We start from the raw sequence: 18843 nt of genomic DNA on the forward strand, positions 1-18843 counted from the left end.
TTAAGATGTCAGCCAGGGGAACTTTGTGTAGAAAAGCCACAGAGGTAGCTATAGATTTAGTGGAGTAAGTTCTGATGCCCGCTGGAGGCGTCACTTTCTTTATGGGATAGCACAGTCGGATACACTCAGAAATCCAGTTTGAAAGTCTCTGGGCAGAAATAGGTGTCCCTTTGGAACGCTCCGCAGTGGAGACAAAGAGTCTGGGAGAGTTTCTAAAGGGCCTGGTTCTATCCAAATAGAAGGACAAAGCCCTGCGTACATCTAACGTATGCATGGTGGATTCAGAGTTTGCATGTGGTTTAGGAAAGAAAGTTGGTAGGTGCATCGACTCATTGATGTGGAATGACGAATGCACCTTTGGAAGGAATTTGGGGTGTAATCAGAGGATAACCTTGTCCTTAAAAAATAGTGTATATGGTGGGTCTGCCATGAGAGCTGCTATTTCTCCTGCCCGTCTGGCGGAGGTGATTGCCACTCAGAATGCTGTCTTCATAGAGAGGTGTAAGAGAGAGCAAGTGGCTAGGGGCTCAAATGGTTGTTGAGTGAAGCAGGATAAAACTAAGTGAAGGTCCCATGAAGGGGTAGGAGGTTTAATGTCCGGGTATAGAGATTGGAGTCCTTTGAGAAAACGCTTAGTGATTGGATGAGCAAAGACAAGTATCGTTGATCTTGTCATGAAAAGTTGTAATAGCAGCTAAGTGGACTTTGATGGAGCTGAAAGATAGGCTCTATTGCTTGAGGTCTAATAGGTGTCAAGTACGAGTGGAAGAGGTGCAGAAGCAGGAAGGAGTTGTTTAGTTTAGCACCACTGTGTGAATCGCTTTCACTTTCGGAGATAGGTGATGCGAGTAGATTGTGTTCTGCTATGTGTGAGCACTCTTCAAACCTGCTCAGAGCATGCTAGCTCGTTTTGGGAGAACCATGTAGGAACCAAGTTTGAGGTGAAGCATGTACAGATTGGGGTAAAGAAATCGGACTTGTTGCTGCAATAGGAGGTTCAGAGTGAGGGGCAATGAGATTGGTGGATGGATTGACATTCTCGTGAGGAACGGAAACCACGGTTATCAGAATTACCATGGCACGCTCTGTCTGAATCGTTGGCCTGGTCTACACTAGGGGAGGGGGTTCGAACTAAGGTATGCAAGTTCAGCTACGTGAATAGCGTAGCTGAACTCAAAGTACCTTAGTTCGAAGTACTTACCTGTCCTCACGGCGCGGGATCGAAGTCCGCGGCTCCCCCGTCGACTCCGCCACCGCCGTTCGCGGTGGTGGAGTTCCAGAGTCGACGGGAGCACGTTCAGAGTTCGATATATCGCGTCTAGATGAGACACGATATATCGAACTCCGAGAAGTCGATCGCTACCCGCCGACCCGGGCGGGTAGTATGGACGTACCCTTCGTTAGAACTCTGTGGAGAACCGGTATCAGAGGAAAAGCATATAGCAAGTCCTGGTACCAAGGGATCATGAACGTATCTCCCAGGGAATGTTTGCCTAGTCCCACTCTGGAGCAAAATTCAGGATATTTCGTGTTTTTTGCAGTTGTGAAAAGGTCCATGGTTGGGTAGCTCCACATGCGGAATATATTGTGGATGATCTCCTATTCGTTTGTCTCCTATTCATGATCCCAGGGAAAGCATCTGCTTAATTCATCTGATGTGGTATTCATAGCTCCGGGAAGATAGGTGTCTAATATCCAAATGTTGTTCACAAGGCACCAATTCCAGAGCTTCGTGGCTTCTGTGCAAAGCAAGTGAGAGTGAGCCCCTCCCTGCCTGTTTACATAGAACATGCTGGTGATGGATAGACGGTAAGGTGGATAGAAAATGGTAAGGTGGATAGAAAACTGGCTAGATGGTCGGGCTCAACGGGTAGTGATCAATGGTTCCATGTCTAGATGGCAGCCGGTATCAAGTGGAGTGCCCCAAGGGTCGGTGCTGGGGCCGGTTTTGTTCAATATCTTCATTAACGATCTGGAGGATGGTGTGGACTGCACCCTTAGCAAGTTTGCAGATGACACTAAACTGGGAGGAGTGGTTGATACGCTGGAGGGTAGGGATAGGATACAGAGGGACCTAGACAAATTAGAGGATTGGGCCAAAAGAAATAGGATGAGGTTCAACAAGGACAAGTGCAGAGTCCTGCACTTAGGACGGAAGAATCCCATGCACTGCTACAGACTAGGGACCGAATGGCTGGGTAGCAGTTCTGCAGAAAAGGACCTAGGGGTTACGGTGGACGAAAAGCTGAATATGAGTCAACAGTGTGCCCTTGTTGCCAAGAAGGCTAATGGCATTTTGGGTTGTATAAGTAGGGGCATTTCCAGCAGATCAAGGGATGTGATCATCCCCCTCTACTCAGCACTGGTGAGGCCTCATTTGGAGTACTGTGTCCAGTTTTGGGCCCCACACTACAAGAAGGATGTGGATAAATTGGAGAGAGTCCAGCGGAGGGCAACAAAAATGATTAGGGGGCTGGAGCACATGACTTATGAGGAGAGGCTGAGGGAACTGGGATTGTTTAGTCTGCAGAAGAGAAGAATGAGGGGGGATTTGATAGCTGCTTTCAACTACCGATGGATCTAGACTGTTCTCAGTGGTAGAAGATGACAGAACAAGGAGTAATGGTCTCAAGTTGCAGAGGGGGAGGTTTAGGTTGGATATTAGGAAAAACTTTTTCACTAGTAGGGTGGTGAAGCACTGGAATGGGTTACCTAGAGAGGTAGTGGAATCTCCTTCCTTAGAGGTTTTTAAGGTCAGGCTTGACAAAGCCCTGGCTGGGATGATTTAGTTGGGTTTGGTCCTGCTTTGAGCAGGGGGTTGGACTAGATGACCTCCTGAGGTCCCTTCCAACCCTGAGATTCTATGATTCTATGATTCTATGTTGTCTGTCATTATCCGTACATGTTGGTTCCAGATTAATGGGAGGAAGTGATGGCAGGCATTGCGTATGGTTCGAAGTTTTAGGACGTTTATGTGCAGGGAGGATTTGGTTGAAGACCATAGCCCGTGAGCTGTGTGGTGGGACATGTGTGCACCCCATTCTGTGAAGGATGCATTAGTAGTCATTATAAGGGATGCAGCATCCTGGAGAAAGGGGACTCCAGAGCAGAGGTTGGAGGGAACTGTCCACCACAGGAGAGAGTCTTTGACTGAAAGATACGGATAGAGGCTGGTTTAGAGTGTGCACATTCAGTCTGTAAACTGTGGCCAACCAAGCTTGGAAGCACCTCATGTATAGTCGTGCATTTTAGACCACGAAAGTGCACAAGGCCATGTGACCTAGTAGTTGTAGACAGTCTCGAGCAGTGACCTAAGGACTGTTGTGAAGTTTCGTGGCCAGGAGCTTTATAGTGTTTAAGCGGTAGGGTGGGAGAGATGCTATTCCCATCTGGGAATTGAGGTGTGCTCCTATGAACTCCAGGTGCTTGGTAGGAGATAATGTGGATTTGTTTTTATTTATTTGTAAGCCGAGGGATAGGAAGCAATCAACAGTGAGCTGCATGAATCAAAGAGCTTCGTTGAGCATTGAGGCTTTGAGGAGACAATCATCGAGTTAAGAAAATATTATGACCCCTAATTTCCTAAGGTAGGCAGTGACTATGGCTAGGAGCTTGGAAAAAACATGGGAGGTGGTGGATAGGCCAAAGAGTAGCACCCTGTATTGAAAATGTGTCAAGCCGAGGGTAAAACAAAGGAAACGTCTGTGGGCCAGATGTACAGTCACATGAAAATAGGTGTCCTGTAGGTCGAGGGTTGAAAACCAATTGCCCTGCTCCAGCGCTGGGTCTATGGTGGTGAGGGTAACCATTTTGAGCTTTTTCTTTTTGATAAATTTGTTGAGCCACCTGAGGTCGAGGATAGGTTGCCATCCCCCGGTCTTCTTTTCTGTTAAGAACTAATGGGAATAAAACCCCTTCCCTCTGTGTCCTTCGGGCACAAGTTCCACTGGTCCCAATAGAAGGAGATGTTGTAATTCTTGGAGGAGCAGTTGCTCGTGAGAGGGGTCCCTGAAGAGGGATGGGGAGGGTGGGTGGGTAGGAGGCAAGGATAGGAAAGGGATGGAATAGCCAATTGTGATGACCTCTATAACCCACTTGTGGGTGGTAATGTTCTGCCATTGATGGAAGAACGGTTGTAGGCGGTGTCCAAAAATAGGGACATGCAGTGTAAGCACTGAAGTGGGAATGTTGTTTTCTAAACCCTCTACCAAGGCTTCAAATCAGCTTATTATTCGGAGAGGGTTGAGATGCTGCCGAGGAACTGGGATGGTGACACTGGTATCTGGGTCTCTGGCATTGCTATTGTTATTGTTGCTCATGTGATCTATGGAATTGCCAGGTATATGCGGGGCAGCATGGACACTGGTAAGGTTGATATCTATATTGTCGCCTTCTGGTCATAGGGGTTTGAATTCCTAGAGACCGGAGAGTTGCCCTTGAGCCTTTTATTGAATGAAGTACCAGCGGGGAACCGGGTGTTTGGTCCTTTGGTTGACTGCGCCTACTACCAGTGAGTTTGGCGCTGGATAAGTGAAAAGGAGAAATCATCTGAAAATGTGGGGGGAGGAGGAAGTAAAGCTTCATCAGGTGTAACAACTGGGTCTACTGGATTTGAGGCAGCTCGTGACTGATCCTGCAGTTGTGACAGTGCTGCCTGGTGCCTTATGTCAGTGGCAGATTTGTCAGCTGGCAGTGACGGACAGGTGTCACGCCTGGTTGAGGTGGCATAGTGAGTGTGGTCTTGAAGATAAGATGCTCATAGGGCCCAATATTGCCACTGTGGTGGGAAGGGCATCAGTGGTGCCATCCAGGAGTTTACACACCACAGAGCAGGATCCTGAGAGTAGGACGAGGTAATTTTTCTATGACCTCTATTGAGTGGTGCCTGAGGATGGGAAAGTTGATATGGTGAAAATTCCCCCTGCAGTCCAGCTTCCTCATCACTGGAGGAAGGCTGTCCAGACCCTGACTGAGCATTTGGAGAGAGGTAGGCATTGAGTAGGAATGACTGCAGGATAGGTGACACCAGCAGGTCCCTTGACTATGTAAATTGCAGTGCTGAAGCTTCTCTGTGAGGTGAGGGCTGTGCAAGAGGAATCTGCCGTGAAGAAAAGTTCCTCTGCACCGGTGTCCTAAGCATTCTTTCACTGCCATTCAGCTCAGCGGGTGTCGGTGCTAGGAAAGCAATAACAGGCTACGGGGGGCCAGGCAGGTCAGCATGTGTCGGCACTGCTTCTAAGTACCACTGGTAACAAACTAACGATCTAGAAAGGTAATTGTAACAAAGGGAGAAAAAGTCTCTAACGAGTCTGCTGAGCTCTGTCTCAGGCCGGGGACAGTAGAGAAGGAACAGAGGAGACCGCTCGCGCATGCGTACTATTAAGGTACACTCAGAGCGGGGGGGCAAGCTCCGTGCATGCATGACCAGTACAAGTACTACTATAAAAATCTCCGAGTGAAGGTGTGAGATGCACCAATACCTGGAGTGGAGCACCCACAGGGACATCTCTCGAAGAAGAACTGTGGTGGTAATAGATGAACAAACTTCTCTGAGAATCTTAAGAGCTTGCAAGTTAAACCCTGAGTCATGAGAGAAGCCATAAGACAAAAAATTAGGGACAACACTGTGGCAACATTTAGAACATAGATCAGTGCACTCTGAGTGAGAGCTTCAGTTCAAGAGGTCATGAGGCTACCACAACCTCCTAAGTAAAAGTCAATTAAAAATATTGGGTATCTGATAAGGATTTACAAAAGTCAGCTCTAGTATGCTAATTTCTACATACTAAAATAGTAACTGTTATCTCTACACATGATTTGTAATAAAATGGAGGATTAATATTGATATAAATCAATACCTGCAACTTTTAGCATATTATTTTACTATATTTTCATTACACTGTAACTTTTGCAAAAAAGTTGCCATAAAAATGGCAGCTTTTATCATAATTTATATGAAAAATCTAAATGCATAATTCCATTTTCCTTAAGTATTCTTTGGAAAATATATTTTACCTTGTGTAATGTGAAGACAAAATAATTACCATATTTATCTTAAACAGTCATCTGAACTGTAAAAATATGGCAGACTTGTTGCAAACTAGCCTTCATAAAGACTTTGCGATGTGTGTGATAAACATTTGTGGCATGATCCAAATTCCACTGAAGTCAAGGGAAAGACTCCCATTAACTTCAACAGGCTTTTGATCAGGCCTTGGTGCATGCATACAGTAAGCCATCAGGTGAAAAGACCTGTGGTGCTGTTTGCGAGAGAATAAATAATCTTAGAAGATTCACTGTATAAAAATAAATTGCAGGGATTTTATAAAAATATATGCTACTTTGAGGAGCAAATTTCCACAAGTAGCATAACCTCAGCAGATGTTTCAGCTGACATCTCTGGACTGTATACATGAATACATATGTAACAATTTAATCTGATTTTCCCATAGGACATATCATTTCATTACACTCACAACACTGTGAAATTATAACTAATTGAGACATTATCTGGGTTATTACATGTAATGGTTATTTTTACAGATGGTTTACCCGCTTTGCCAGATGTCTGTTTTTGACACCAGGCCATAATAACCATTGTAGATGGCAGTCTCCATATAATGTGTTAGGCAATGTTGCCCTAAAGAGACATTGTCAGGTACTATTCTTTAGTCTTTAATGATATTTCATGCTATTTTTATCACCTTGAAAAAGGCATAAAAGATTGGTTGTATAAACCTTGCAAAAATATTAACTTATTGGGTAGTTGGATGGTTCAGAATCTTAGATACAAAATCTAGAGATGTGCTTCTTTAAGTCACTGGCTCAAATCCCACCCAGGTTTGTTTTTTCCAACAGTCATTACTGATTGGTGGTTACAGATATGAGGTGTTTTTACTCCGATTTCTGGTTGACAGATGTTCATATCACATGTTCACCATCCCAATCAGTCTCAGGGAAGAGACCAAGGACTGAATGCACATGGATTCTGAACTACCTTCTTATGGCCCCTCCAGGTGAAGATTAATGTATATTCGGGCACAGAAGCATAGTTGCCCATTCAGTTCTGTGCCTCTTCTGTCGACAGATAAACTTGAAATTGTAAGTTATTTGGGGTTGGGGCTCTGTTTGGCTCATTCTATCTGCAGTAAATCACCCTATAAGTCACACTGCTATATAAATAATAAATACTACTATCAGCCTGTCAGAGCCCTTTACAAATAATCTCAGCTACATTTTCCAACCCTCAACCAGATTCCTCATCATCCTTTTATCCCAGAAGGAAGAGCTTTCTGAAATAGTGGTACAGATTTTGGGCCCCATATTAAGCTTATTTACTCAAGTGTAAATCCAAAGTAATTCCATTGTCTTCATTGGGGTTACTCTGAATGTGTTTTGATGCAAATGAGATAAAAATATGATCTATCATTTTAATGGTTAAATGTTTCCTGTTTATTACTGTCTTTTCAAATACAATAAAATGTCACTCATGTAACTTTGCAAAGTCAACCCCATACTAAACTTGATAGCAATCATCAGTAGTAAGGATGGTTACCATCTTGAGCAAGCTTCCAGCTGGTGACTTAGGGGAAAAGAGTTCCTTATTCTTTTACTGATTGTTACAAAAGGATGGTTTTAATAGAATTAGTATTTCTATAATGAAAACTAATAGTCTTTAAAATCTTCAGGTGAAGTCAATATATAGAGAAAGTTACAAGTTTCAAGTTGCAATGCAATATAAAAACATTTGTCTAACAGCTGGTCTCTAGAGCAGGGGTTCTCACAAGAAAAAATTTGGTGGCCTCAGAGTGTGACCAACAACTATTGCTGGTGGCTGCTCTGACAATTTTTCCTAAAATACTCAATTAACTTTAGGAAAAACAAAAAAAATGCAAATATACATGTCCAAATCATTGTCATTTATTTATGTAGGGTTTTTTTGCAGACTCAATAATAAAAAGAATGTACAGTTTTCTCTGTTCTTTACTGGACCTAAACAGAATAGAAACAAATAATGTGCTTTGCATGTTCTTGTCTCTTTTTGTTGTTGCTTCTTTTGCCTTTTTTTGGTTGCTTTTTTTTAACACTTGCTAGCTAGTAAGTCTGTTTCTTTGAAGTGATATTTGTATTTTGTTAATATCACTTTTCACAGCAGCAGACTTGCTAGCTAGCAGGAAGGCAGTGAAAAGTGATATTAACAAACATACAAATATCACTTTTCACAACAGACTTGCTTAGCCCTGGCAAGCTTGGGGACAAATTAAGTCCTGGATGGGGAGGTAAGTAGGGAGGCAACTCAGGGCTGGGGGAATGTGGGAGGTGAGTCCGGGGACCAGAGCCCTGCAGCTGCTCAGTTGGGGACTGGGGCCAGAGAGGCATTGGGGGCCAGGGGTGATGTACAGGGGTGGGGGGTGAACTTGGGGCTGGCAGTCACTGCTGCACAGCTAGGCAGGGGCTGGATTGCATGGCCCCACATGGCAGTCATAGCCCACTGCTGTATGCCTGGAGCCTGCGGCTAAAGGAGGTAGCGGGTGAGCCTGAGGCCAGGGCCGGGGTCCAGGCTCAATGCCCATGGCCAAGGGATGGAGTCTGCTGCCACATGGCTGGAGCCTGCCACCCGCCACCCCAGGCCTGAAGCTCGAGCCCCACTACCTGCCTGCTCCTCCAGCATTTGTGGCTCCAGAGGGGGAGAGGCCCAACCCCCACTGGCAGCCCTGGGGAAGAGGCTACTGGTTTGCCCCCTCCCCCCGTCACTACCCAGGAGGCTGTGGCCACATGAAAAGCCCCTGGTTGGATTTGGACTGGGGCATTGGAGTGGGGAGCAGAAATCATAGACATATTCAGTTGACTGTGCATATACTCACAAGCTTAGTATATATACACGACCATAATCATTCCCATACTTTCATCACCTCATCTCATTTGCATACCAATAACTCAATGCCTCTCCTTGCAGTGGTGTTCCTGTGATGCAAAGTTACTGGCTTCTCTGCAGCTCCATCCTTCAGTTTAGGGTTGGTGGCTTACTCAGGAAAGCAGTGCTGCAGAGGGGATGCCCCCTGTCAAAAGTGTGGCAGCATTGTTCAGCTTGTTTGAAGTCCTACACTTTCCTAGCAACTTCTGCTTTACAGCAGGGAGTTTAATATCATATCGACATAGCCATGCCATCGGAAAGAATGTGGCAATATTGGATTTAGAATACATTTAATTTGCAGAAATCAAAGCAAGTGGTAGTTTAGAGAAAGACATTTTGGGGCAGGATTGGCAGGAGAGAGACTAAAATTACCTAGTGTGAGGAAAAGCAAAGGCCAGAAAAAGAATCTCAATACAGGGAGATCATTCAGATTCCAAGTGCTCTGGGGAAGTGAGCAGCAACTCACATGGACCAACTAAAATATAGGGAGTATGAGATGGTCATACATAGCCCAAAAAGAGCGCTGCCAGATCTGGGAGAATTGGGGGTGCAGAGTAGTAGCCCAAGGCTGGAAAGAGTCCATGTAAGAGTGTGGCAGCTCAGTGAATTAAATCTTAAAAATACAACAGCCTAACCAAAAGAATCAGAACAGGCCAACAAGAGGAAAAGGATTATTAGCCCAGAGTGAGACTCCGTGAATAAATACCCAGTGAGTGAAATCCCACCCCACTGAAGTCAATGGAGTTTTGCCACTGACTTTATTGGGGCTGTGATTTCCCATAAGAATTCTATTTTCCTCCTACAAATTTAGTCAGCCCTCCATTTGACTCTACAGGACAACACGTTTCTTTATACAGTGAAGGAAAGTGCATAGTGATTGAATAGCAAAAGAAAAAAAATAGTCTTCTTGACTTTCCTCTGTAATTCATATTTCACTTAAACTTTAAAAGTCAATCAAGAGACTCTCAATCTGATTGTTTGAGCATCCTGTCCAGCCATCCATCTTCCAGCTGTACAGTTTGCTGCATGTACCTTGCTGCCAAACGTAGAACTAGAATAGCTGAAGCAGGGTGTCCAGCGTGGAAAATCCCTTAATTTATATTGTGGCCTCACTATATCACATAGTCTAGAGTATTTTAGGTTATTCATTCTAATTTATTTCACCTGCAAATTCTGAGAAATTATTGAATAAATTAGATATATTTCAATTATTAGATAAATAATCTAGAAACTGAAGGCTACACAATGAGTAGCAGAGCCAGCATTAGAATTTAGAACCCCTTGTTTTTTAAACTCTGCACTCATTCCTCCAGATCACATTACTTCTCATAATAGGGTTGCTCTGTTATTTTTACCTTTAATTTTCTTCATACCACCCTTATATTGGCAGGCCTCATAAGTCCCTAAGATAATTTATTATTGTACTCTTGGTTTTATAAAGTTTTATCCTGCATTTTATCCATGGTTGTGTATTATTCCTTTTTGCAAAGCTAATGCCACAAGCAAAATAAAATCTATAGTTTATTTAGTCATAGTCAATTACGAATTCTTCCAGAAGATTGTAGAGGAGAAATTCAGTTGATTTGGGGCCTCATAGAGATTGAGAACCAATGAATTATCATGCAACCACATTTGAGAGCTCTGGGAGCCAAAATCTGTATAATTTCATGCAGCTAAGTAAATGGCACATATTTTTCTGACATGACTTTTTTGATGCCAAGAATTTTGCTTCTTTACAACTCTAAAATAATTAATATATGATATGTTCCTCCATATCAGACAGACAAAAATTAAAAGTGGGGAGAAACCTCAGCTGGTGCAAATCAGGGTAATTTATACCTCTGAGGATCTGGCTCAGAGACTTCTCTTACATTAATATGTTCCTGAAAGGTGGCTTGTCAGATCTGAAGAATGAACTCTTCTAATTATCCACAGAACAGATAGTGCATCAGCACAGCAATGCAAGATCCCTGAGTTGTTCCACCAATTTTCCTCAACTGTGACCTTTATGGACCAATTCTAAAGTGCTACTCTTCCAACCCCTTTTGACCCTAAGCCTCAGTTCTGACATTGGTAACAAGACTGCTAAATCTTGCCAGTTGTAGCAATGATTTTTGTCATGTGGTCACCTAGCTCCTGTAAAATGTTGTAGGGCCATTAACATTTCACACAGACCACCAAACTGCCAGAAATCATAAAACATTTTCACTACTACTAACTTTGTCTGGATTTAAACAAGTGACTGAGGGTACGTCTACACTTACCTGCCGGTTCGACGCGGAGAGTTCGACTTTTTGGAGTTCGAACTATCGCGTCTGATCTAGACGCGATAGTTCGAACTCCGGAAGCGCCGCGGTCGACTCTGGTACTCCACCTCGGCAGAAGGAGTTGGCGGAGTCGACGGGGGAGCCGCGGAGTTCGACCCCGCCGCGTGTGGACGGGTGAGTTGTTCGAATTAGGGTACTTCGAATTCAGCTACGCTATTCACGTAGCTGAATTTGCGTACCCTAATTCGAACCCCCTTCTTAGTGTAGACCAGGCCCTACAGGAGAAAGGCTAAAAGCAGAAAAAGCCTCTGTTCTATCAGATCTGGTGGGCTAGATAAAGAATTTGGTTTGGGAAATAGAGTTAGCCACCAGAGGGAGCCAATACAGTCCTGTAAAAAGTAATCCTAACATTTGAAATTAAGGAAAGCATCATTAAAATTTGTATATAAGAATCACACCAACTTACATGTAGATGTAAAATGTTAAGAAAAATATACTGAAAAACAAAAGTGACCAAGCCCCACAATTGCACTTCCAATAGTTCAGTCCTATAGAAAGGAGACAAAGTATTGTTCTTTTTCTACCTACATGAGAGTTACCTCTATCTATAATTATATAACAAGTAAAACACAATTGCTTCAAAACACTGGGCAATTGGCAACAATGTAACAACCACATAGTAATTCTGTGGAAAATGCTATATACATAGTAACTTGTAATACAGTTATTGATTATTTTTTAAATAATTAAAGTCACCACTGTAAATGACTCAGTAATATTTATTTTTCTTCCAGTCTAGACTACAGAGCAGTAGCCTCTAAAATTCTAATTAAAAGCAAAACTGTTTTTAATTAAAGGAGTACCCTCTCTCCCTCTCTCTTTTTAACATTGGAGTTCTCTTTATTTTTATCTTGTTTCCATTTCTATAGCAGAGGATTGTCTGCATTGTTATTTTTTCAAATATGAGGAAAAATAAATTTTCTAGATGGGGTTCCTCATTGCAAGTTTCAACCTAAAGATTGTACTTATGGCAGTCAAAACCCCCAGAAAAAATGCTGAAATAAACTTACAAATAAATGAAACAAACAGTAGATTTTGGTCAATGAAAAACCTGACAAATCTGCAAACCTCATTCCATAGAAGCAGCCCTGACAACAGCAAGATAAGCTGTGCTGCCCTGCCAAGGTACCCCAGCCCTGATGGGGGAGGGAGGCAATCTTATCTAAAGACGAGAGAGTACATCAGAGCTGATGGTCATCTCTACTGAAATGGAGGGCTCTGTTGCAAATCAGTGCCAAATACAATGATGATGTGGACAGCTGTCTGCTAGAAAGATGACTAAGGGCCTGATCCAACTCCCACTAAAATCAACAGAAGTTTTTCCATTGACTTCAGTGGGAGTTCAATTGAGCTCCCTGTGAAGCAATAAGCTCTGAAGAACTGAGCACAGGACAGAGAATCAGCAACTCCTAAATTCAGTGTTGCCACCAAATTGCTGTGTGGCCTCTTAGTTAATGTTAATCTCTCAATTTACCTCTCTGTAAAATAGGGACAGTAATACTTGTCTATCTCACAAGGATGTTGACTAGCTAGTTATTGTTAAGCATTATAGTATTTATTTATAGTTATTACATATGCCTCCCAACTAGGGTGACCAGATAGCAAGTGTGAAAAATCGGGACAAGAGATTGGGGCTAATAGGCGCCTGTATAAGAAAAAGCCCCAAATATCGGGACTGTCCCTATAAAATCAGGACATCTGGTCACCCTACTCCCAACAGCTATGAGATGGTAATGGACTATAGGCCAAATCCTGTACTGAGAAATATGTCTGCCCTCACAGATCCGGTCATAGGATATGGCCTTTCCAAGTGAAAGACACTTTGTATATTCCATTATCCGTCTTCACTCAGCTGTCTGGTTTCTTGCATAATTTACCAGAATGGTGTTGGTTTTAAATAGAAAAAGACCACATAGACCTGCTATTAATCTTTTGTTAACATAGATTGGAGCAATGATTTCACTTCCATCTTTTTCATATAGTGTATGAAAGATTATACAAAAAATCTGTCGATATATAAATACTTGTATATATATATATTCAAACCCCTTTAACAAATTCACAATAAGTTGAGGACATTTGCCTTAGAAATCCAACAGAGTTAATGTAAGCCATTTCCTTCTAGGCTTTGGGTTTGGGTTTTTTTTATTTTGGCGGCGGGGAGAACCACCATCAGCCTTATTAATACTGAATGCTAAGTGCAGAAGTTTAGCTGTAGCTGTAGAGTTTTGAAGCAATTGATTTGACAACCTCTATGCATAAACCCCTTTTTTAAAAATCCACATTTATTCCCCAGATTGCTTATTGTTTCATAAAAATGAAAACTTACATAGCTTGCTGGTATCAACTTGATCTCCTAAAACTGTTCAATTAAATCTTGTGAAATCAGTACTTTATGCTACATCAGTGTCCGGGAAATAATTCAGGATGGTAATGAGCAATTATAACTTCTCCTATCTTGTATAATTTAATTTACTTTGATTTTTGTATAAAACCTTAAGTTAAATCACAAGAAGTTCACAGATCTGAGAAAATTAAAGTCAGTATCAAGTTTTACTCATAGACCATATAATTTACATATATTTACATAAATACAGATATATTAAAAATTTAAATCTAAGCTAATTAAACAGAAGGTAGAGTTTTAAATGTGAGAGATTTTAAAACTTAAATACATTTCTGCAACTACTTTTAGTGGCAGCAGAATTTTTACACACACACACCAGGCTTCTCTTTCTCTCTCCTCCTTCCTTTTTCTTCCAAAATAGGGCAATTTTATAATCACAATAAGGTATGACAGGCAGTACACTTCTGGGGAATTATTGCATGCCTTGAGTATATAAGGCAAAAGGAAGAGTGACTGACACTAGGGGAGCGGAATCATCAACCAGAAATGCACTGAAGTGATGTGAAACATCTTATTGCTTTTACAAAATTGAAAATCATACATTGTTTAAAAAGACAAAAAAAGGAAGGAAAAAGTAATATTTCTGTTTAGTGGAGATCACAAATAACCAGGAAGCTCCACTGCTGTTCACTGAATTCTCTTCATTATTCCATGATGGTTCATTAATGAGATGCAATTGTACAAGGGGGTCAAACACAAAAGTTCATCTATCCCACACTGGAAAAAATGGGATAGCCTACTTTCTTACCCAAAGAGAACAAAATAATCATTAGCAGCTGATCATAGCTGCGATGAGAATCAGATGCCAGTCTCATCAAACTGAAATGTAAAAATATTATTAACTAGACATATTTTACCCCACAGAGCTGAGCAGATAGATCAGGAACTTTGGTTGGATGATAGAGCATTTGCCTAAGATGCTGGACTCACAGATTCTAGATCAATAGAGATTTCTCATCTGATTAGCTAGAAGTGAAACAGAAGAAATATGGAATAGATATACAGTACCACAACCTCTGCATTTTGCTGTTGTAATGGGATTAGATAGACCATTTACTGGTATTTGTACTGTCCCATCCCACCACCACATTTCTCCATCTTTAATTTAACCAACTGTGTTGGTCACCTGTTAAGTACTCCAGTAGCTCCCATTGTGTACATATTTTTAAAACATAACATCCATCCTTTCCACCAGGATTTGGAGGAGAGAAAGGATTCTACAGAGAACATAAATTAAAGATAGCTGGAAATTACATCCAGCAGGTATTTATTTCTAGTGTGTATCTCGGAAAACATCCTCTTGGATTATTTTTTGTCTTTGTGTTTACTATTTATTAACATGGATAGAAGAGCATCACCTCTGATCTAATACTACCACCAGGAGAGGTTTCAAAGTTTAGATAGGGCCATTCTGTTAAGGCACCGTTTGCAAGTCATGGTGACTGGTTTAAGTGTTTAGTGGAAGCTGCATTTACTGTAATTAAATTTGCCTTGCATTCCCCCAACACATACAGTAACAAGCAGCCACTCAGACACTTCCTTCCATAGTCAAATAACTGTTGGTCCTTTCCTGGGAGATCTGCATCAGCCTCTTTTGAAATATTAACCATGATTTAATAGAGGGCATTTTCACACATCCATTAGGGTTTTGTTCGGGGCCTGGGGGAAGCAGAGATAGTACAGGTTCAGAAGATATAAAAATGCCTTAAAAAGTAGAAGCCAGATCTGCACTGCTGCTGAATTCATTATTCAATGGGTAAAAGCTATAAACGAAGAAGAATATACAGTGTACAGTGCATAGTACAGAACAACATTTTGCTTCAGTACCAACAGGAGGTATAACAAGGGCACACCTCTTTAAAATAAATAATCAAACATTCTGATGGGGTAAACTACTGCACGCCACGTAGTACTCTGTTACAAAAAAGATTCCTTATTCCAGGTTTAATAGAACAAATGGAATATTACACTGGAAAGTGACTTGGGGTGGGTGTAGGGGAAAAGACGTAACAGCCTGCTGCCTCCCATACAAGAAGCACTGCTAGGCTGCTTTCAAGCATCGGGACACACGGGCCACTGGCTACTGCAGAGAGAGAGAGAGAGAGAGAGAGAGAGAGAGAGAGGGCTTAGCATGGAGTGGGGAAGGAGGGGGAGGGCTGTAGTTTTATTTGCACTCAACCAGGGGAGGACATTTCTAAAGAAAACAATATCCAGTCTTTGGAGAGAGTTATTGATGCAAAAGAAGAGACCCTACAGAAAGATCGGGTCCTTCTCCGCCCCTGATAAAAGGTCCCTGCCTTTCGCCATGAGCTGCACTCGTCTCCTTTGTTTGAGAGATTAAGGATCCCACTGCGTCGTTCAGATCACTCTTTCTTTGTCTCTCACCCTGTGCCATGCCCTCCCTCCCCCAATCTAAATGGTCGGTTTATAACATACAATTAGGGATACGCCGAGGAGAGGAATGGGGGGGGGGGAATATCTTCTCGATCCTTATGATAACACTGTGCATCACACTGGGATCCCCCCACCCCCACGCCTCCGGGCAGATGACTGTATATTTGGTAGCACTGTGCAGCTTCTTTTCCGTTAAAAAGACGCATCCTTTCCTTGCACAGTCAATGAGAAACGCAGCGTGATTTGTCATGCGCTTGAATTGTGGGTTTGTTCGTTCGTTTTAATTAACAACTTTTCTTTTAAGAGCCTACAATCATCACTGGAGTATTTACAAACACCAAACAGAGCCTTGGCGAGGTCCCCTCCACAAAATAATCATGACAATACCACGGTTTGCAGGAGCCCCGCACTAGCTGTGTCCAAACAAGATCTTGCTGGGTGAGCGCTCCGGGGGAGACGGGCGCTGGATTCCCGAGTCCTGGGTGGAATTTCCCAGCCGAGGGTTTCTTCCAGGGGGTGTCTCTCCCTGAATACCTGCCTCGGGGCTGCTGCTGCAGTGGTCCCGTTCATATTCCTCCTGAGCCCTCTGCATTTTCCGCTTCTTCATCTTCCTCTTATGGACGTGGAAGGTGGTGAGGGAGAGGAGGATCAGGCAGAAGATGAGGGTGACCAGGACGATTAAAACCAGAGTGGAAGAGAAGGACTGAAAGAGCTGCCCCACCTGCGCGATGCAGGTGCTGCTGGCGTTGGAGGAGGCAGATGTCCTGTTCAAGAGACAAGGTGGCAGAGACAGCCTCAACTCCTTGGAGAGCTTGGCACTCATTGAGGAGGCTTAAGAAGATGAGGATCTTCCTCTTCTCCCTGCAGATGCTCGAATTTGAATTGGTTCCGGGCTGGGGGTTTGCACTGGCTGGAAATGCACTGGCCGCAGCTCGCTCTCTGGAGATGTCAGGTGAAGGATCAAGCCTGCAAAGGGACCCAGAGGAATCAGTGTTCGGGACCCAAAGCAAGAAACACACAATTCACCGGCTGCCACCACAGCCCCCCACCCTCCTTCCAGCCCCAACAGGGTACAAAGTCGTCTAAACTCCGGCACACTGGGGGATGCTGCCTGGATGACAAACCACGCGCAGCGCAGCGCCCCTGAAAGAGACCAGCCCCAGCCCACTGCTTAGACTGAAGACTCGGGCTGTCCGCAGCCCCGCCGGCCCGAGGCGATGCTGGCCGTGCCCTGGGACGGGACGGGACTGGACGGGTCGGGGGAGCGATGCACCAATGCGGCTGCACCAGATCGGCTCCAGTTACTCCGCACAGGGGGCAGCTTTGCCGGGCATTTCCCAACAAGTTGCCAATGACACCAGCCGCCGCCGCGGGAGCCCCGGTGTCCCAGGCGCGCTGCCCAGCCCGCCCCAGAGGCAGGCGGCACCCGAAGTTCGGGCTCCGGCAGCGGCTAGAGCAGAGCCCGGGGCCCCGCTGCCGGGCAGGGGCCGGGGCACGCGCCTTACCTGGGCTGCCTGTGGCTGGAGGGACCCCCGGCCGCGCGCTCGCCGAGGCTGCAGAAGGCGCCGAATGAAGCGGGCAGAGCCGGAGCCGGCGCCGCTTCAGGGAGCTCAGCGCGCAGCCTATCGCCAGCCCGGCCGGTGACGTCAGGCAGCCAGTGCCGGGTCCGCTCCCCCGCGGCTCGACTCGGCTGGGCGGAGAGGGGCAGCCCCGAGCGGGCCCCCCGCCCCCCACAGGCCGATACTTACCCACCCCGCCCCCAGAGACCGACCCCGCCCCCCACAGGCTGATACCCCCCCCACACTTACCCGCCCCGACCCCCAGAGACCCACCTCGCCCCCCCCACAGGCTGATACCCCCCCACACTTACCCGCCCCGACCCCCAGAGACCGACCCCGCCCCCCACAGGCCGATACCCCCCCCACTTACCCACCCCGCCCTGCCCCCCAGAGACCGACCCCGCCCCCCACAGGGCGATACCCCCCACTTACCCACCCCGCCCCCAGAGACCCACCCCGCCCCCCACAGGCCGATACCCCTCCTTACCCACCCATCCCGGCCCGCCCCCCATCCCCCAGAGACCCACCGCGCCCCCACCCCACCCCCCACAGGCCGATACCTCCCCCACTTACCCACCCATCCCGCCCCACCCCCACTGGCCGATACCCCCCACCTACCCAGCAACCCCGCCCCCAGAGATCTACCCCGCCCCCACAGGCCAATACCCCACCCATTTACCTACCCCTCCTCATCCATAACCCCACAAGCCAATACCCCCATCCCCGCTCCACCCCCCGCCCCCCAGAGACACCCCCTGCCCCCCACAGGCCGATACCCCACCACCTACACAGCCACCCCATCCCCGGCCCATCCCCTGCCCCAGAGACCCACCCCACCCCGCCTCACACAGGCCAATACCCCCCCACACCTACGCACCCCCATGCCCACACAGGCCGATACCCCCTCCACTTACCTACCCCTCCTCATCCATCCCCCCACAGGCCAATACCCCCCTACCCACCCACCCCGCCCCCCCAGAGACCCACCTCACCCCCCACAGGCTGATATGCCCCCCACTTACCCCCTCCTCATCCATCCCCCCACAGGCCAATACCCCCCTACCCTCCCACCCCATCCCCGCCCCACCCACTGCCCCCCAGAGACCCACCCCGCCCCCCACAGGCCGATACCCCCGCGCTTACCTACCCCGCCTCAACCATCCCCCCACAGGCCAACACCCCCCACCTATGTACCCCCCCCCTCAACTCTCCCCCCACAGGCTGATACCTTCCTCACCTACC

General features: G+C 45.5%; 1 protein-coding gene across 2 annotated transcripts in view; it reads right to left on the reverse strand.

Annotated features, from left to right (window-relative positions):
- Positions 1 to 13896: 13896 nt before the first annotated feature.
- Positions 13897 to 18843, reverse strand: part of C1H11orf87 (chromosome 1 C11orf87 homolog) — a 55419-nt gene continuing 50472 nt past the window's right edge. The window contains exons 1-2 of one of the 2 annotated variants that reach the window (XM_045018260.1): positions 17548 to 17698; positions 13897 to 17008 (exon numbers count right to left, since the gene is read on the reverse strand). In XM_045018260.1, the coding sequence (XP_044874195.1) occupies positions 16452 to 16865 (414 nt within the window). In that variant the 5' untranslated portion in view covers positions 16866 to 17008; positions 17548 to 17698 and the 3' untranslated portion in view covers positions 13897 to 16451. Of the gene's footprint in view, positions 17009 to 17547; positions 17699 to 18843 lie in introns of those variants that run through there. The other variant, XM_045018251.1, reaches the window with a different exon arrangement.

Source organism: Mauremys mutica, chromosome 1 (assembly GCF_020497125.1).
Source record: "Mauremys mutica isolate MM-2020 ecotype Southern chromosome 1, ASM2049712v1, whole genome shotgun sequence".
In the NCBI taxonomy this organism is placed as follows: domain Eukaryota; kingdom Metazoa; phylum Chordata; order Testudines; family Geoemydidae; genus Mauremys; species Mauremys mutica.